Source organism: Vulpes vulpes, chromosome 2 (assembly GCF_048418805.1).
Source record: "Vulpes vulpes isolate BD-2025 chromosome 2, VulVul3, whole genome shotgun sequence".
Classification (NCBI taxonomy): domain Eukaryota; kingdom Metazoa; phylum Chordata; class Mammalia; order Carnivora; family Canidae; genus Vulpes; species Vulpes vulpes.
In genome coordinates, this window is record NC_132781.1 from 24,518,983 (window position 1) to 24,540,714 (window position 21,732).

General features: G+C 35.2%; 1 protein-coding gene across 3 annotated transcripts in view; it reads right to left on the reverse strand.

Annotated features, from left to right (window-relative positions):
* The window catches only part of SKAP1 (src kinase associated phosphoprotein 1), a 282,506-nt gene that overhangs the window by 253,155 nt on the left and 7,619 nt on the right, over positions 1 to 21,732 (reverse strand). For all 3 annotated transcript variants that reach the window (XM_072747410.1, XM_072747409.1, XM_025995837.2), the window contains exon 2: positions 2,171 to 2,276. In XM_072747410.1, the coding sequence (XP_072603511.1) occupies positions 2,171 to 2,276 (106 nt within the window). The remainder of the gene's footprint in view (positions 1 to 2,170; positions 2,277 to 21,732) is intronic.

Genomic DNA, 21,732 nt, shown 5'->3' on the forward strand with positions numbered 1-21,732 from the left:
ATGGGTGGATGTAAGGCAATTTCAAACAGCTTGCCAAAGTAAACTCTCATTTTTCCATTTTCTGGTACAGTATCTAATTTCTGGCTCCTCATTTCCTGCATGATCTGATAATTATGAAATTCTAAATAAAGTGTCATCTTTCTTGCAACAAATCAATGAACAGAAAGCTCCCATCAGATGTTTCCTAAAGCTCCTGCTGATTATTTCCTGAATGTCTATCCTACAAACCACACAGCAAGTTCTTTGAGAACAAGGAACCTTCTCCATCCCATAACAAATACAGCTTCTGTGTGTGTGCATGTGAATTTAAAAAGAGCACTAAGCTAATGAGGGCACTTGATGGGATGAGCACTGGGTGTTATACTGTATGTTGGCAAATTGAATTTAAATTTTAAAAAGGGAGGGGCGCCTGGGTGGTTCAGTGATTGAGCATCTTGCCTTCAGCTCAGGGTGTGATCCTGGAGTTCTAGGATCAAATCCCATTTCAGGCTCCCCTATGGGGAGCCTGCTTCTCCCTATGCCTATGTCTCTGCCTCTCTCTCTGTGTCTCTCATAAATAAATAAATAAATAAATAAATAAATAAATAAATAAATAAATATTTTTTAAATGTTTAAAGGGAATACATTTAAAAATAAAAAGTAAAAAGAGGACTAATAAGTAATATGCAATTGGTAACAATGAGTTGCCACAAAATCACCATTTATTACCAATTTAAGATTGAGATTTAGCCCTTTCCAAACCCTGTGGTACAAATATGGGAAAAGAGAATTCCTCTTCATTGTATCTTTGTCCATACAGGTGCATAACATTTATTCTTGCATTCCTTATCACAAATTTATATCAATAGCATCATCATTACACAATTATAGTTTGGGCTTCCCTTTCTCTGTCATACAGTTTGAAACAATACCACCTCTATTCCTCAGGCAATCCTTATAATAATCCTATAATGCAAAGTCCAGCTTGTGAAAATAAAAAAATTCTATGGGTTACTAACTAAGCCTTCAGATACACAGGTAAATCTAAATTTATCTACTAATAAAGTAACATTATGGAGAAGTTTGTTTTAAACACTCTTCCAGCATAACAAAAATTATAGATATTCTCATGTTTGCAGAAAGCTCCCATCTTCTGCATTCTGTTTGTTTCAATTATTCAGGGCAACCCAGGCTGATAATTACACAGTCCCCAGTTGCTGAGTAAAAGTGATGCTTAATTAGCCAGCAGGAAAGATCGATTAAGATCCAGCAGGGCATCTTGTGAGGTTCTCTCACATTTCTGGAGGGAATAGATTCTGGCTGTGCCCTTCCAAAGGATAAAACTCCCTGCTTTCTAAGGAGTTTCAGTGAGGTTTCTAAGGTAGATGCTAAGATCAGTCAGGCACACAAATTGAATCCTAGTCATAACCCTACAGATGTTCTCTCTTCTCTAAGAGTACTTAGTTCAAACATTCTGAACCACATTGCCATCAGGTTGAGAAAGCTTAAAATAATACTAAATGTATCCCCAATTCTCGTTCAGTTACCATATTTCAAGCAAAAGATGGCCAGGAAATATATTGTAAAAGAAAATTTTTATTTTTCTCTCCCCCAGGCAAGAATATGTATCTGCCAGATGCTCACATTCTAAAAGGCACAAATTAGGTCAGGACCTTTTATTTTAAAAAGTCAATGAACATGATACTCCACACCAGTCTAAGAGTAAAGCATTCCAATATGGTCAAAGAATCAACTGGATAAGTCTGGTTTAAGTTTTCTTTTAGGGAAGGAGATGTAGAAGTAAAATCAGGACCAAAAATTATAACAAAAATTAATTATCTCTAACTCTCTAAGGTCTTTCTTAGTAACTTGGACAAGCATAAATGTTTAGCTTTTCACATATTTTGCAAAAGTATTCAATAAAGATAAACATAACAATCTAAAGCTAAAAGTAGATTCATTATCTTAAGATACATTATTATGAAAACATTTTTATTTTGGTAAACTGGTTGCCACTAACCATGCTTGCCTATCTCTAATTCAACTCAGTAAATACTTATTAAACCTCTGTCGAGTATAAAGAACTATAGTAAATATGTTCTACCTTGTTAATTTATATACTATGAAAGCAGATTTTACTGACTATGAATTGTTTCAAAGCTAATGAGAAATGAAATCAGTTTATACAAACCTAGTTTTGATTTGCTGGAAGCCTCGTAGAATATGGTCTCTGTGGTCCCTTGCAGTAGTACTGAGGTTCTCATTCCGCAAACCTTCTGCCAAGAACTCCTCAGCATCTAAAAGAAAAAGAAAGCTGGTCAACAGGAAAGTATTAAGAGATAAATAGGAAAATCTGAAGAATTTAAAAATGAATATTATCTTCTCTTTAAAAACTTTAAAGTTTCGGGGCATCTGGATGGCTCAGTGGTTGATTATCTGCCTTGGGCTCAAGTGGTTATCCTAGGGTCCTGGGATCCTGTGCCATGTCAGGCTCCCCACAGGGAGCCTGCCTTTTCCTCTACCTATGTATCTACCTCTGTCTCTGTGTCTCTCGTGAAAAAAAAATCTTAAAAAAATTTTTTTTAAGTTTCAAAGCAATATGAATGTACTTAATACCACAGAACTGTATACTTACTAATGGTTAAAACAGTAAATCTTATGTCATGTATATTTTACCTGAATAAAAAATACATAAAACTTTAGGTATAACTATATATATGTATATATATATATATATATATCACAAAAAGTAACTATTTTTCTAAACCATTTTAAAGAAACATTGAAATATTAATTATCTCTGATGCTAGAGGATGGACTGTCAATTTCATAAAATTATAAATATTACAAATCAGTCATAGAAGGTCACAGGCCAACACAAGCAAGAAAGAAACACTAGTAATAGAGCTGAAATAAAAAATAGAGCTGAACTACAAAACCGGGACCAAAAAGGGCAGGCATTCAAAGAAGAAAAATTAATTAGCAAATGCATCATCAATGAAAATGACAATGCAACCAAGAGAATGAACTCACATGGAAAAGAAAAATGTATCCAAGAGAAGGAAACTGCAATTAATGTGAACATACATTATAAAATAGGGACATGATAGAAATATATAATATGAAACAAATCATGTTATGTTGAAAGAAATGAGGGGCATCTAGATATTTTCAAAGACAAATTACATTGATAATGATCACAATTGCCCAAAATACCAGCTACATACTTTATTACGCAAAAAAGGGTTATCATCCCTAAAAAGTATATAAATAACACAGTTAAAATATCCCACCTCCAAAACAGTGCCTACAGTATAAAAATGTCATATATGCTATCAAATCATAATGTTATGAATTTATACAGTTGGGTTACATAAGCATGCTTAAATTTTTGTTTTACATTCATACTATTCAATAACATCAAAACAACAAAAAAATCCTAGATAGCCATCACTAGTACTTTTGGTGAAGTATAAAGTTCTGGAAATTAAAAATCTCACAGAGGAACACCATCAACTTCTAAGGCTTGCATCATGTCTATTGCATATGTCGTTTAATGGGTTCCTTTAAAGTCCTCTGAAGTGTAAAGAATGAGGAAATGGAAAGTTGAATTAAAAGATAAAAATAAATGTCACCTAAAATTCAGTGAATGCAATACACCTATTAATAAAAGACAAGGACCATATGATCATCTCAGTAGAAGCAGAAAAAGCATTTGACAAAATTCAAGATAAAAAATACCCAGTAAACTCGGAATAGAAGGAAAATTAGGCCTGATAAAGAGCAGCTTCAAGAAAGCCCCACAGCTAACATCATACATAATGGCCAAAGACTGGTGCTTTCCCTTAGTTCCTAAAGATCAGAAACAATATTAAGGATGTTTGCTGGGACGCCTGGGTGGCTCAGTGGTTGAGTGTCTGCCTTCGGCTTAGGGCATGATCCTGGGGTCCTGGGATCAAGTCCCACATTGGGCTCCCTGCATGGAACCTGCTTCTCCCTCTGCCTGTGTCTCTGCCTCTCTCTTTCTGTGTCTCTCATGAATAAATAAGTAAAATCTTAAAAAAAAAAAAAAAAGGATGTTTGCTCTCACCATGAATATTCAACATTATGCTGGTGCTAGCCAGGACAATTGCACAAGAAAATGAAGGATTAAGGACGCCTGGGTGGCTCAGTTGGTTGAATGTCTGCCTTCAGCACAGGTCACTATCCCAGAGTCCTGGACTGAGCCTCCCTGCTCAGCAGGAACTCTGTCTCTCTCTCTCCATCCACCTCTTCCCCACTCATGCTCTCTCTCTTTCTCAAATAAATAAATAATTAAATAAAATCTTTTTAAAAATTAAAAAAATAGTCCAGATTAGAAAGGAAGAAGTGAAACTATCTCTACTTGCACATTGCATGATCTTGTATATAACAAAACCCACTAAAAACTACTAGAATAAACAAATTCAGTAAACTTGCAAGATACAAGATTAATATACAAAAGCAACTGTCTTTCTATAGAGTAGCAATGAACAACCCAAAAATGAAACTAGAAAAATTCCACTTAAGATAGCATAAAACAGAATTAAATACTTAGAAATAAATTTAACAGAAGCAGTGCAAGACTTAAACTCTGAAAATTGCAAAAAAAAAATTGTTGGAAGAAATTAAAGATCTAAATAAATGGAAAGACATCCCTGTTCATAGATGAAAAGACGTATTATTGTTAAGATGGCAATATTCCTCAAATTGATCTAAAGATTTAATACAATCCCAATAAAAATCTCAGTTGACTTTTTTGCAAAAACTAATTAACTAATCCTAAAATTCATTTGAAAAGTCAAGGGACCCAGAATAGCCAGAACTTTGAAAAAAAAAAGAACTTTGGAAGATTCACATTTTTTTTTAAAGATTTTATTTATTTGAGAGAGAGAGAGAACGTGTGGGTGAGAGAGAGAGAGAGAGAGAGAGCACAAACAGGGGAGGGGAGAAGGGAGCTCAGGGAGGGACAGAGGGAGAGGGAGAAGCAGGTTCCTTGCTGAGCAAGGATGCTGGGCTCAATTCCAGGACCCTGCAATCATGACTTGAGCTGAAGGCAGATGCTTAACTGACTGAGTCACCCAAGCACCCCAGAATTCACATTTTCTGATTTCAAAACTTACTACAAAGTTACAGTAATCAAGACAATATAGTACCAACAAAGAGATAGACACATAAATCAAAGGAATAAAATTGAAACTTCAGACATAGTCCTTCACATTTATAATCAATAGATTTTTGACAAGGATGTCAAGACAATTCAATAGAAAAAAAAAACATTTTTTCAACAAATGGTGCTGGAACACTGAATATCCACATGCAAAAAACTGAAGTTGGATCCCTACCTCACACAATATACAAAATTTCATGCAAAATGGATTAAAGACCTAAATGTAAAATGTGAAACTATAAAATTCTTAGAAAGGAACAAGCATAAATCCTTGTGACCTTGGATTAGGTAATATTTCCAAAATTAGGTAAGTGTCTTAGATGTGATACCAAAATAACATGCAATAAAAGAAAAAATAAATTGGACATCAAAAAATTAAAAACTATTGTGCTTCAAAGGATGTCATCAAGAAAGTGAAAAGAACCCACAGGAGAAAATTTTTGCAAGTCATATAGCTGATAAGAGACTTATCTATAGAATATATAGAGAACTCTTACAACTCAATAATAAAAAGACAAACAATTCAATTTTAAAATGAGTAAAGGATCTGAACAGACATTTACCCAAGGAAGATATACAAATGGTCAATACGCACATGAAAACATGCTCAACATCAATTGTCATCAAGGAAATGCAAATCAAAACCACAATGAGATGCCACTTCACACTCACTAGGATGCTACAGCCAAAAATATGGACAAAAATGAATGTTGTCAAAGATATAGAAAAATTGGGACTCTTATATTTTACTGGCAGGAATCTAAAATGCTGCTTTGTTAAACAGTCTTGTAGTTCCTCAAAAGGCTAAACAGAGAGTTACCATATGACCCAGTAATTTCACTACTAGATATACGCCCAAGAGAAATGAAAACAAATGTTCATAGCAGCATTATTCCTAATAGCCTGTATGTTCTTTCCCACTTGGGAAAGAACCCAAACGTCCATAAACTGATGAATGAATAAATAAAATGTGATAGATCTATACAGTGGAATATTATTCACCAATAGAAAGAAAATGAAATGTTGATACATGCTACAATATAGGTGAATCTCTGAAATTGTCATGGTAAGTGAAAGAAACTAGTCACAAGGACCACATATTATATAAACGAATTTATATGAAATATACAGAATAGGCAACTCTATAGAAACATAAAGTTAGATTAGTGGATGCCTACAGCTGCAGGAGGGAGGAGGATTGGGGAGTGAAGTCTAAGGGTTCAAGTTTTCTTTTGGGATGATGAAAATGTTCTAAAATTTATTGTGATAATTGACATTGGACTGTACACTTAAAGGGTAGGTTGCATGTTATATGAACTGTATCTCAATGAAGCTATTAAAAACAGAAAGAAAGAAAGAAAGAAAGAAAGAAAGAAAGAAAGAAAGAAAGAAAGAAAGAAAAAGAACAACATCTGTGTATACCTTTCTGAACTTTCAAAATTGAAGAAAAATGAAAACATCCCTCAAGGACTCAGACCAAAAAAATAAGTTGCCTACAAAACAACAGAGTCAAAATGGCCTCTCCACAAAATAAGCGTCAGAAAATGAAAGTTTTATAGTTTTATTTTTTTTTTATTAGTTTTATAGTTTTAAAGGAAAAATTTTAGGTCTAAGAATAAAATAAAACCAGAACTTAATATTATTTTTTTTAAGATTTTATTTATTTATTCATGAGAGACACACAGAGAGAGAGGCAGAGATACAGGCAGAGGGAGAAGCCAGCTCCATGCAGGGAGCCTGATATGGGACCTGATCCCGGGACTCCAGGAGCACGCCCTGGGCTGAAGGCAGGCGCTAAACTGCTGAGCCACCCAAGGATCCCCCAGAACTTAATATTAAAAAGAGTAAACGAACCTTTCACATCTGAACATTGAAAATACACTCCTACATATGTCATGGGTCAGAGAGGAAATACAAAACTGCAATTACAACATACAGAGAAAATAGCCTGAATAAAATATTATAAGATATAACCAGTATTGTCCTGACCAATTCATAGACTTAAATGTTTCTAGTATTAAATAAGAAAAAAAGCATCAAACTCAAGAAATCAGAAAAGAGCAATAAAACAAACCTGTGGAAAATAGGAAGAAGGAAGCAATAAAGATAAAAGCAGAATTAATAAATCAGAACAGTGCTCTGTGGAGTCACAACCCTCTGATAAGAAAGAGAAAGAGCAGAGGCAGGTCAATTGAGAGGGACTCTGGGAAGCTCCCTCTGTCCCCTTTGCCTTAATCACAAGCACTTGGCTTTCATCTCTTTATACATTATGATTTCACATAAGAATTTAATTTTGAAAAGGGTTCCATTGCACCCTTTGCACCCATTGCACCTTGGGCAGCCCGGGTGGCTCAGCGGTTTAGCGCTGCCTTCAGCCCAAGGTCTGATCCTGGAGACCCGGGATCGAGTCCCGTGTTGAGCTCCCTGCATGGAGCCTGCTTCTCCCTCTGCCTGTGTCTGTCTGTGCCTTTCTTTCTCTGTGAGTATAAATTCTCTCATGAATAAAAAATATAATCTTAAAAAAAACAACACTGACCTTAGAAACAGTCAAAAAAAATGTATAAATGCTAAATAAGTGTTTAACAGCTGGAAATTTTCAGAGGTGAGTGGGAAATCCAGTAAATTGATAAAGCATTTGCATACCTAATCAAGGAAAAGGGAAAGAAAGCACAAATATACAGAAATGAAGCAGAATAAAAGGAAGCAACAACAAATACAGTACTCTTAATAAGATAATGGAATATTTCATAAAGTTGGTGAGATTTCAAGTTATTTTAATTTTCTTCTTTGTGCTTTTATGATATTGGTTATCATTTTTCCCCTTTGAAAGTTATTTTCAAAAATAAGGGCCTATGTAAGTAAACAAAATAAAATGCCATGTAAATAAATTTGAGAACCACAGTGAAACAATTTCTGAGAAAAACAGATTTCTAAAACTGAATTGAGAAATGGAAAACCTGAATCCTGAACAGGCTAATAACCAGGGAAAAAGAAGAAAGTTTTGTCAAATTGTTAAAAAAAAATAAAAGTTCAGATTCACATAGTTATATAAATGTCATTCAAACTTTTAAGTAATCAATCATTCTCATTCAACATAAACTATCCCAGTGCAAAGAAGAGAAAGCTTCTTTAATCATTTATTAAAAGTCATCATAACTCCAGTTCTAAAACAGCATAAAAAAGAATCAGTTTAAAATTAATATAGATATAAAAACCCTAAATAAAGTACTAGTAAGTCAAACGTAGCAGTACATTAAAATAATAATATAAAGTATATCCTTGGAATATAAAGATGTTTGAATATTATTGATGTATTGTGTTTTTTATTTATTAGTTTAAAAAGGAGCTCTATACAAGCAGGTTGATAAATGGCAAAGACTTCACCTGATGATATTTATCATCTATTTGTGACAAAACTGTATTAAATAGAAATAAAAGAATACCTTCTTAACCTAAGAGAGATATATATCCCATTTATGCCTGAAAATCTAAAGTCATTATCTTTAAAGAACAAGATTGGTTTGCCAACTACTCCCACTATTAATTAATATTGTTCGGGAGGTTCTAGACAAAAGAAGCCCAAGAAAGAAGAAAACTGTCATTATGTGTAGATATTATAACCAAATATATACAAGTTTAAAACTATGAACTTAAGAAAAAAAAAAAAACTATGAACTTAAGGGATGCCTGGGTGGTTAGGCAGTTGAGCATCTGCCTTTGGCCCAGGGCGTGATCCTGGGATCCAGGATCGAGTCCCGCATCAGGCTCCTTACAGGGAGCCTTCATCTCCCTCAGCCTACGTCTCTGCCTCTTTCTCTGTTTCTCATGAATAAATAAATAAAATCTTTAAAAAAAAACTATGAACTTGAAAGCTTTTAGAAATTGTAAGAATTATAATAGCCAGAAGGAAAATATTTTTAAAAATCTATAGCTTTTTGAGTAATAATAGAATAATTTGTGTTGGACTAACTTTCAAACAGGTAAGAATTATCAACAAAATATTTAAAAACAATAATTTTAAGGCACCAAACAGCCAAAAGCAGGCAGAAATTGGCAGGAATTTGATCCCTGAAATAAAGTAACTGTAAAAAAAAAAAAAAAGAAAGAAAGAAAGAAAGGAACTGTAGAACGAGACTTGCATTTTTACAGCTTTTTATCTAAGGGTACACCCAGACCATGTGGGGTCCGGAGTAGCTGAGGAGTACCCTGAGACAAAACTTAGTGGAATGTGGGACAACATCAAAGGTCATTACTTACATGTATTTGGTGTTCCAGAAGAAGGGCAGAAAGACAATGGGTAAAAAAAAAGAAAGAAAGAAAGAAAGAAAGAAAGAAAGAAAAAGAAATAATAGCAAAAAATTTCCCAAGTTTGGTAAAAAAAAAAAAATCAATCTACATGTTCAAGAAGCTCTATGGATGTCAAATAGGATAAATATAAAGAAAACTAAACATAGGCTCATTATAATCATACTGCTGAAAACCAAAGATAAAGAAAAAAATTTCAAGGAAGGCAGAGAAAATGACTTATTACATATAGGAGAATAGGATAGGAATAAGAGTGACTTTTCATCAAAAATAATGGAGGCCAGAGGATACTTTATTTATTTATTTATTTATTTATTTATTTATTTATAAAGATTTTATTTATTTATTCATGAGACACACACAGAGAGAGAGAGAGAGAGAAGCAGAGACACAGGCAGAGGGAGAAGCAGGCTCCATGCAGGAAGCCAGATGCGGAACTCAATCCCGGGACTCCAGGGTCATGCCCAGGGCTGAAGGCAGGCACCAAACTGCTGAACCACCCAGGGATCCCCAATACTTTAAAGTGCTTAAAAGAAAAAGAAAAAGAAAAAACAACTCTGTCAACCCAGAATTCTATATCCAGTGGCAATAGTCATCAAAATGTGAAGGCAAAAAATAAAGACATCTTTCAGATAATGGAAAATGGAAAAAAAAATTTTGCTAGGAAACTGCCCTGGAAGAAATCCAAAGGAAACTCATTGAGCTGAAGGGCACAGGTACCAGTGGAAAACTCAGATCAACAGGAGCACCAAAATGCTAAGTATTTGGGTAAATATAAAACATTATCATTTTTTTCTCTTCCTTTTAATTTTTTCAAAAGATAGCTGGCAATTTAAAGCACAGATAAATACTGCATTTTGCAGTTTATAACATATGTACGTGTAAGATACATAACAACAATAGAATAGAGGATGAGGAGGTGGGTAAATGAAACCCATTTAGTGGTACAATACTAACTCTAAGTAGACTGATAAGTTTTGGATATTGTAATTACTGAAGCAAACCTAATAAAATAAAATATAGAGGTATAGCTTTTAAAAAACAGAGAAATTAAAATGGAATACTTAAAAGCATTTGATATATCTTTAACAAGGCAAGTGTAACTAAAAATTGTGACTAAAAAATAAACAGTAGACCCTAGGGAAGCCTGGGTGGCTCAGCGGTTGAGCATCTGCCTTTGTCACAGGTCATGATCCTGGAGTTCTGGGATCGAGTCCTGCATGGGGCTCCCCACAAGGCACCTGCTTCTCCCTCTGCCTGTGTCTCTGCCTCTCTCTCTCTCTGTGACTATCATAAGTAAATTTAAAAAAAAAATTAAAAAAAATGTCAAAAAAAAATAAATGGTAGACCCTAAATCCATTCATAACAATAGTTATATTAGATATAAATGAACTAAACACTCCAATTAAAAGGCAGAGAATGTTTGGGGCACCTGGGTGGATCAGTCAGTTAACCATCCAAATCTTGATCTCAGCTCAGGTCTTTTTTTTTTTTTTATTGGAGTTCAATTTGCCAACATGATCTCAGGGTCTTGAGTTCAAGCCCTACATTGGCTCCACACTGGGCATGGAGCCTACTTTTTTTTTTTTTTTGTAAGTAGAGAATGCTTAACTGAATAAAAATGCAATAATGTGCTGTCTACAAGAAATATACTTCAAATACAAAGACACAGATGGCTGAAAATAAAAGGATGGAAGTGACATAGAAGCAAACAGCAAGCATAAGGACAGCTATATTAGTCTCAGACAAAATAGCTTCAAGATAGGGAGTATTACCAGAGATAAAGAGGGATATTTCATTATGATAAAAGGGACAAGTCATAAGGAAGATATAATCATAGATGTATATGCACACAATAATAAGAACTATAAAATACTTGAAGCAAACTCCTACAGGACTAAAGTGAGGAAAAGACATGTCTACAATCATAGTTGGAGATTTTACCACCTTCTCTCAGAAACTAAAAGAACAGCTAGACAGGGCAGCACTGGTGGCACAGGGGTTTAGCGCCGCCTGCAACCCAGGGCGTGATCCTGGAGACCCTGGATGGAGTCCCACGTCAGGCTCTTTGTATGATGCCTGCTTCTCCCTCTGCCTGTGTCTCTTCCTCTCTCTCTCTCTCTCTGTCTCTATAAATAAATAAAATCTTAAAAAAAAAAAAGAACAGCTAGACAAATAATCACTAAGGAGATAGAGAACCTGAACAACACTATCAATCACTTTGACCTAATTGACAGCCATAGAATGATATATCCAACAACTTCAGAATATACATTTTTTAAATGTGCAAGGAATGTTCATCAAAATATACCTTATTCTAGGCCATAAAATAAGTCTTAACAAATGCCAAAAGTCTAAAACCTTACAGAATATGTTTCTTGACTACAAAATAATTAAGTTGGAAATTAGTAACAATGGGATATCTAAAAAGCCTCAAGAATTTGAAATAGCATAAAGCAAAGAAGAAATAGTCTTATTTGAATAAATTAAATATTTCAAATGGGATGACTATAAAATACAACAAATCTAAATTTATAGGATTTATAGATTCCTGTGCTTCAGGGAAATGTATAGCTTTAAATGTTCTGTTAGAGAAGAAGGAAGTTTTAAAATTAGTGATCTAAGTTTTCACCTTAAGAAACTAGAAAAATAAAAGTACATTAAATCCCAAATAGAAAAAAGAAAATAATAAAGATAAGGACAGAAATCAATTTAGAAAGAAGAATAAACATTGGTTGGTTCTTTTTAAAGACCAATAAATTTGATGAACCCCTAGCAGGTTTATCAAGATTCATCAAAGGAAAAGAAGGAAACACAAATTACCAATATCAGGAATAAAGAAGGGATATTTACAAAAATCTCAAAGAAGTTAAAAGAATAATAGGGGAATATTATCAACATCTTTTTGCCAAAAAATTTGACAACTTATGTTAAACTGACAAACTCCTTGAAAAACACAATTTACCAAAAAGTATACAAGATGGAATACAAAATCCAAATAGCCTTGTATCTATAAAAGAAATTGAATACATAGTTTTAAAAAACTTTTTCAGAAAAAAAAGTCAGGCCCAGATAATTTCACAAGTGAATGCTATCAAATATTTAAGGTAGAAATAATACCAATCTTACACAAACTCTTACAGAAAATAAAATAGGGTGGACACTTTCCAGTTTGTTTTATAAACCAGCAAACTCTGATACCAAAGTTCGTAAAGACATTAAGAGAAGAAAATTACAGATCAGTATATAATGCATTCGCCCTTCAATTCAGAAGATAATGCTATTCACATAGTGAATGTGATCTGAACACACTACTCATCATTGAAGAGGAAAGAATTTAAAAGGTCCCTCATTTATCACCTCCCTCATTTAACCAAGCTTATCATTCTATCTGATGGGTTTTCTGTTAACTGATCAACCTCTTTAAAACAAAATTTTTCTAAAATATAAATGTCATATCACACCACCTCAGGAAACAATGGGCTCCCTGTGACATAGGGAGGTAGATACTAATGTCCCAATTTCTAAATGAGAAAACAAAGGTTAAAAAAACTTGCTCCCAGGTTACACACCTTGCAAGTGGCTCAGCTGCGATATGAACCTAAGCAGTCTGGCTCCACAGTCTGAGCTCTTAAACACTACTCTGTGCTGCTCTTCCCAATATATTAATGTAGTAACATAATTATAGGAAAATAAATTGACACATCCATATTTGAATACCATGCAACCATTAAAGTATTCAGATAGATTGAGAGAGGAAAAAAAAGAAATTTCTCAGATTTAAGAAACATATTTTACCTTTCCATTTAATAAAAAAGGTATTGCTGGGGCACCTGGGTGGCTCAGTTGTTTAAGCACTGCCTCTTGATTTTGGCTCAGGTCATGATATCAGGGTCATGGGATTGAGACCCCAGTGGGGCAACATGGTCAGCAGGGCATCTGCTTGGGATTCTCTCTGTCTCCACCTGCATTCTTTCCCTCTATTGCTCAAAAATAAATAAATAAAATCTTAAAAATTAAAAAGTACTGCTTCTCACTGTAGAAAATTTGGAAGATACAGAACTTGACATAAGGAAGAAAATTGCAATTACCTGCAATCCACCACTCTTGCCAATTTTATTCTCTGCTAACATGACCTTTTTATCTTCATTTACAAAAATAAGAGCTTAAATGTTCTGATGTTTTTACATTCAACATTGGTTATTGGCCATATTATAGAGCCATATAATGAAATATTGTATAACCATATAATGAAATATTGTATAACCATTATATTATAGCATATATTCATCATGAAATTAAGGAATTCAGAAAATAAAATAAACCATCTTGATATTATATAAGATCAACTATATAGCATTTTGTACTTTTACCCTCCTTACTATATTCTTATAAGTAAAATATCCTATGTAATTATATCTGTATAAACTAAAATTGTTAAAAGAACATCAACAGGATATAATTATCCCCCAATGATATCGTTAAGAAAACCTTGATATTTTTATTTTGAGTTTACTTTTTAAGTTTCACCTCAAATTATTTTTTGAAAGGCTTCCTTTCCAAATGCTTTAGGAATTCACATTTTAATTTAAGTACCCATTCCTTCATGTGAAAGTATCATCTACTCAGGAATAAAATACATAAAGACAACCTCTGCTGTCTGTCTCATCTATTTTTAAAAATCAGATCTAAATTCATACCCATATCTTATTAGATGAACAAGTGTAAAACAAGAAAAATATAAGTAAGTTATAAGCAAGGGCTATATGAGGGGTTATATATCCAGTATTATACACACTTGCCTACTCATTTTATGAAGCCATCATAACCCTGACATCACAACTGGATAAAGATATTAAGGAAAGAAAATTATAGCTCAATATATAATACGTTTGTCTTTCAATTTAGAAGATGCTGCTGCTTATAGTGATTGTGACCTGAAGGTGCCTGAGCAACCCAGCTCAGAAACCATCACTCACCACTGAATAGGAAAGAGATTTTAAAAGGCCACTCAACATATCACCTTCCATATTTAACCAAGCTCACCAAGCTATCTGTAGGTCTTCTATTAAGCAATCAACCTTTTACAAACAAGAACTCTTCTATAAACATCACATCCTGCCACAATAGGATGCCTTTGGCTCCTGCAATTGCAAAACCCAGCATGAAAAACACCACTGTGTAAGAACATTCCTGAGGTACCTCTGACACCACAGCTCTCACTATATATAATACTTGATGTTACAGGGTCTGCACATCATTACCTTCAGCTGGTAAGTAAGCAATATGAACCATATGGTGTAAATGTCTTCACATCAAAGAGAAAAGACAAAATCAGAAACATACCATCAACAATGCCACTTTTTCCTAAATGTCTTCATCCTTCAACAAATATTTTTTGAGTACTTAATACTAGGTACTGAAAAAAGTGAGTAAGATAGATCTAAACTCTATTGTAAGAGTTTGCAGTCTAGCAAAGATTTTAGACTTAAATAGGCTATTAAAATGAATTGTGAGTTTTAATAAGAAAAGTAAGAGAGGCACAGGCCCATGGTAAGGCAATGGGCCTCCCTTGTCTAGGGAGGAAAGTAAATCAGAGGACACTCTTAGAGAACTGACCTTTTACCTGAAATTCCCAAATTAGCAGGCCAAGTATGTATGTTGTGGGTAAGGGCAATGTGGAGTTGGTGGAAGTAGGAAAGAATGGCATAAGCATGGGAACATCATGTGCAAAGGTCCTGAGGTGATAGATCTCAGTTCAGTTGGAGAGACTGAAAGAATTTCAACTTAGATGGCAGAATACAAAGGTTAGAGGTGAGAGGGATAGTGGTAAAAGATTACTTCAGAAGGTAGCTTTGTAGCAATATACAGTATTTGCACTAAAAGAAATATACGATGATTTTAAGTCCCATTTTTAAAAGATAAACTCAGCTCCGGCAAAGATACATCTGTTTATAACTCAGAGCTGCTCTAAAACACTGATTCCCTCAACTTTCAGGCAGCTTACATCTATGCCAACAAGTCAAGAGTAGGAAAAGAAAACAGAAAGGAACAGAGGGTATGCAGAACACTGTAGACATAAAATGATTATTGCACCCATGGGAAGGACTGCTACAGGATCTAAGGCCAGCTAGCTAATAAGATTCTTGGCAGAATGAACCCCAAACCACTAGGTTTTGTAGACAGGTGAAAAGTTCCTGACATTCTCCCAAATATTTGGCCTTGTTCATTTACAAGGTTACTCTTTTGTTTGTTTGGAAGACAATGATATCCTTTGGGTCACATTTTTTACTACTAAGATATCTGGGTATTTTTTACATTAAATTAAATATCACAACTATTCCCTTTAAGTTACATATTCTTATTTTACAGAAGAAACCAGCCTGGTTGCTAGTCCAACTTCTAGAAGTCTCTTTGACAGCTTCTGGTAGAAATGAACAAAAACTCCTGATTCCCCGTCACAGGTACGCTGAAGACATCAGATCATTTGGATTTCTGCAGTCACTCTTAAATGTCTTGCTAAAATTAAACCCCTAAATTTCAGTGTTTCATTTTTTCTAACTCAATAATGGAAGCCTTCATGGAAATCTTGTATATTTTCATACCAATTAAATAAAAGTAACTTAGTGGGGAAAAATGACTTTCAGCTTGTTTAAAACTTATTTTAAACTTGGTAATACGTTTTTGATCTGGGATTTTATAATCCTTAAGGCATATATATTTTTTGCCCTTTGTTAAGAGCTAAATTTATTGGCAAGGCTAACATCATACCCACCAGCTTTGTTATGACTTGCAGGAAGTTGTCAGCAAACAACAGAGAAACTATCAGCATGTTCTGGTTGTGGTTTGGTTCAACCTGCTGATTGTTTCTGCCCCATGACCCAAGAAGTGTGTGATGTTTATATTTTTAATTCTCCTTCTACCTCCTATGAGAAAAATGACATAACCTGCATACTCACAGCATAGACAGAACAAAACAAAAACCAGAAACTAAAACACAGAGAGTACTTTAGATTAAGTTTTAAATAGTTGGCCAAACTAAAATTCTAGGATTAACACATTCGCAATCTTCATTTGAGTGTCTAAAAACTTATCCTACAGAAATATCTGCCCATGTGCACAAAGATGCACATTATAAATATGTTATCTACAGCACTGTGGAAATATAAAAAAATATATTTTTTAGTTAAATAGTTAAATAAATTTTGAAACACCATGCAGCGATTTATATATATATACATGGATAGATGGATTCAAATGGAAAAGTATACAACACTACTATGTTTTAAAAAATTAAGTAGTGGGGGATCCCTGGGTGGCTCAGCGGTTTAGTGCCTGCCTTCGGCCCGGGGCGTGATTCTGGAGTCCCGGGATCTAGTCCCGCATGGGGTTCCTTGCGGGGAGCCTGCTTCTCCCTCTGCCTGTGTGTCTCTGCCTCTCTCTCTGTGTGTCTCTCATGAATGAATAAATAAAATATATTTTTAAAAAATAAAATAGCCTATATATTTCTATGTTATGCAAACATTCCACAATAAAAATATATCCATGAGAACTCTCATACACTGCTGGCAGGAGCATAAAATAAGTACAATTGCTTCGGGAAACTGGAGTTTCTAATAAAATTAGACATATACCTACCCTATGACCTAGTAATTCTACTCCTAGATATTTATCCAAGAGAAATTAGTGCTTATGTTCACAAAACAAATTATACAAGAATGTTCATAGCAGCTGTATTCTTAATAGCCCAAAACTGAACAACTCAATTCCATCAGCAAAAAAATAAACAAATTATAGAATATTCACACAATGGAATACTACTTTGCAAAAAGAATAAGATAGAACTGATGCACAGAACAACATGGATAAATCACAAAAATATGATGTTGAGGACAGACACAAAAGAAATCCTACTGATTTATGAAGTTTCAGAACAGCAAAACTACTCCATGATGATAGAAGTCAGAAGAGTGGTTGCCTCTGGGGAGGGCTATTGACTGGAAAGGAAACTTTCCAAGGTACTGGAAATGTTTATATCTTAATCCAGGTGTAATCACACAAGTGTATGCCTATATTAAAATCATCCAGTTGTAACACTTAAGATTAGTGCATTTTATGTGTATAAATCATACCTTAATAAAGTACAGGGAAGGAAGGAAGGGAGGGAGGGCAGGAAGAATGGATGGATGGGTTAAAGGATGAAGAATCTCACACAAAAAGCTATCAGAAAGGAAAATTATTGGGGCATCTGGGTGACTCAGTCAGTTAAGTGTCTGCCTTTGGCTCAGGTCATGATCTCAGGGTTCTGGGATCGGGCCTCATGTTGGGGCTCCCTGCTCAGCAGGAGAGCCTGCTTCTCCCTCTTCCTCTGCTCCTACTGGTGTGCTCTCTCTCTCTCACTCATTCTGTCTCCCAAATAAATAAATAAATTCTTTTAAAAAAAAAAAGAAAATTATTTTAAAGACTGTGATTTTTTAAAAAGATTTTATTTACATTTTTATTTGAGCAAGAGAGAGAGAGAGTGTGTGAGTGAGGGAGGGAGAGAGAGAGAATCTCAAGCAGACTTCATACTGAGCACGGAGGACAATGTGGGGCTTAATTTCTGACCCTGACATCGTGACCTGAGTCAAAACCATGAGCTGGGTGCTCAACCACCTGAGCCACCTAGGAGCTCCTAAAGGCACTATGATTTTAAGGAGGTTTATTATAGTTCAGTTAAGAGATTTTCTGCATAATATTGAGCAAAAACAGCCAGATACATGAGGACCTATGTATGACTGAATAAGCAAAACTTGAACTTTGCTGTTAGAAATTAGAGGTGTGTTTGCCTATAGGTGTGAGTAGTTACTGAAGGACACAGGGGGTCTCTGGAAATTTTGGTAGACAAAGTCTTGCTTTTGTTTAGGGGATGTGTTCTCTTTCTGAAGATTCATTGAGCTGTATATTAATGATTAAGCATTTTTCTGGACATATATTGCATTCAATAAAAACAACCAAAATAAAACAGACAAAAAGATATTTTTAGCTAAATACCCCTAGCATACTTCACATACTAATTTATAAGATACACTACCTTAATTAATTTCAACTCAACTATATGCCACCAGGCACATTTTAGCAAAGCTTCTATTATGTGAATTAAAACCTTATTTCCCTGTAACATCCTAATATTAGAATATCACCAATGTTAGGAGGAGACCCTAGATGAGAATTTAAGTAACTCATAAATGATTTTATCAAGCCCATCAGCCTTCAGGAAAGCTTGTTCTCTGGATGTTAAGACCACTTTGTTCCCAAGCCCACATCTGTCCTATCTTCCATGTAAAAGCTGGATAGTAAAATTTAAGCAGTGGAACTCAAAGACTCCAAACTTGAAAAGCCATCTGTTATAATCACCTAACCTAAAATGCTGCACTGACAAACCAGAAAAGCAAGCAATGAACTTGGAAACATAGAGGAAATAAATATGAATAAATGTAGCAGAAATTATAGGATTTCTGTAGGGTGTAATGGCTTATAACGTGAAAAAATTACATCTATGATAGTTATGTCAATATGTAAAGATTCTCAGATGATGGTAAAACTTGAAACTTACCTTATTTTTCCAATATTTAAAATGATTGAAAATTGTTTAAGTGCTACACTTATATAATGAGGTACAAATGTTATTATCTTAATAGCTGGCACCAGAATTCCTCTTAGAGAACTGTCACCGTTTGGAAAAATAACTTGTTTTTCTGTGTGTAGGTGGTTGCGGGGAACCTAAACAATAAGCAAATAGCTAAACTATCTTTTCAGATGGCAAGGGAAACAGAGTTGGGGTTTTTTTTCTTTTTGTTTTTTTGGTTTTGCTTCCAGATACAATAAAGGGAGAAAGTACATGTGAGAAGGCATAAGGCTGAGAACCACATCGGGTGAAGGACCAGAGGGCACCATCTGATGACTGGAATAGCAAAAGGGTTTAGGAATCAGGATGACTAATATTCAAATTGAAATAATTTGCATTACTGCTATGTAAACCCCTCCTCCCTCTCCCTGTACCCCCGAATCTCCAGTGATGTCTTCTACTGTCACAGGGGCTTCACACGGGTAGGCTTTTGTGGAAACTGAGGAAAAGGATATGTCTAGACCAAGGTTTCTCAACCTTGCACTACTGACATGTGAGGTGGTATAATTCTTTCATTGTGGAGGCCGTCCTATGCATTGTAGGAAGTTTAGTAGCATTCCTGGCATCTACCCACTGGATGCCAGTGGCATCCTCCCCAGTTGTGAGAACAAAAAATGTATCCCATGTATCACCAGAAGTCCCCTGAGAGACAAAATCACCCAAGTTGGCTGTTTATGACACAAGTTTATGCCTAAAACGACTCGAGGCAACTAAGAGCCCAGAAGGAAAAGCAATCCTGAGAATGCATGCTCCTTGAGAAATACTAGGATTTTGAGGAAATGTTTGGGCTTCCATGGGGAATAGATCATGCATAGAGTTCAAAAGGTCTGGGAAGCCTACCCAACATCTAGGCTATACCCACAATGAAGTTCAAATATTTCTATCAATTAAAAAATACATATTTTATTTTTTTAAGATTTTATTTATTTATTCAGGAGAGACACAGAGAGGCAGAGACACAGGCAGAGGGAGAAGCAGGCTGCATGCAGGGAGCCTGAAGTGGGACTCGATCCCAGGACTCCAGGATCACGCTCTGAGCCAAAGGCAGACACTCAACCGCTGAGCCACCCAGGCATCCCAAAAAATACATATTTTAAAAAACAAAAAGGAAGACAAAGAAAAGTAAACCTTTCCTTTTTTTCAACAGAGAAGTAATACAAGAGTACCATTTTATGGGATGCCTGGGTGGCTTAGCAGGGAGCTTGCTCCTCCCTCTCCCTCTACAACTGCCCCTCCCTCTGCTGTTCCTGCTCTCCCTCTGTCTCAATAAGTAAAATAAACCTTAAAAAAAAAAGACTTTTTTAAGGCAGCCCGGGTGGCTCAGCGGTTTAGTGCCGTCTTCAGTCCAGGGCATGACCCTGGAGACCCAGGATTGAGTCCCACGTCAGGCTCCCTGTGTGGAGCCTGTTTCTCCCTCTGCCTGTGCCTCTACCTCTCTCTGTGTGTGTCTCTCATAAATAAATAAATAAATAAATAAATAAATAAATAAAACTTTAAAAAAGGAATTTTTGAGGTGTTACCAAATATTTATATGATGTATAATACATGCCAGACACTATTGTAACTTTTCTTTTCTTTTTTTTTAAAATAAGCATCTTTTTTAAAATTTATTTATTCAGAGAGAGAGAGAGAGACTGAGAGGCAGAGGGAGAAGCAGGCTCCATGCAGGGAGCCTGACGCGGGACTCGATCCTGGTCTCCAGGATCAGACCCCGGGCTGCAGGCGGCGCTAAACCGCTGCGCCACCGGGGGTGCCCTATTGTAACTTTTCAAATATTCATTCCTTTATTCTTCATGTAAAAATCTACGAGATAGGTACTATTATTATTATTCCCACTTTACAGGTGAGGAAACTGAGACCGAAAGTCAAACAGGTACCAAGAAAGTGACAGAGTCAGGATTTGAATCTAGGCAAATTGAACACACACACAAAAAAACCATACAGGACCTATGAGAAAACACTAAAGTTCAAAGACAAAAGACAATCTTGAAGAACTAGAAAAAATGCCTCCCTCTGAAGTAGATTTATTAGTAAAGAACGGAAATGTAGAAGTGCCTAGGAGGCTCAGTCGGTTAAGCATCTGCCTTCAGACCCTGTGATCAAGTCTTGCATTGGGCTCCCTACTCAGCAGGGGAGTCTGCTTCTTCCACTCCCTTTGCCCCTCCCCCCTGCTCCTGCACGCTCTCTCTCTCTCTCTCTCTCTCATTCTCTCTCTCAAATAAAGAAATAAAATCTTTTAATAAAGAACAGAAACGTATAATTTCAAATTCATATTCTCAAAAACATACAGAAATTCATTATATCTATAAGCCAGAGCTTTGCAGATGTAATGAAAATGAAGCAATGAGTGATAAGGAAAAAAAATACATGGAATTAAAAAAAAAATGAATGCTGAATTAAAAATCATAATGAAGTCAGTGACAGGTAAAACAATAAAAAAGGTGAAACAGAGAGAGTAGATTGGGGTTCAATATACACATAATATAAAACCCAATGTGACAAAATAAAACAAATGGAGAAGTAGTGATAATAGAAAACTTTCCCAAGTTAAAGACATACCTGAGTCTATAGATCAAAAGGGTTCCTTACAAAC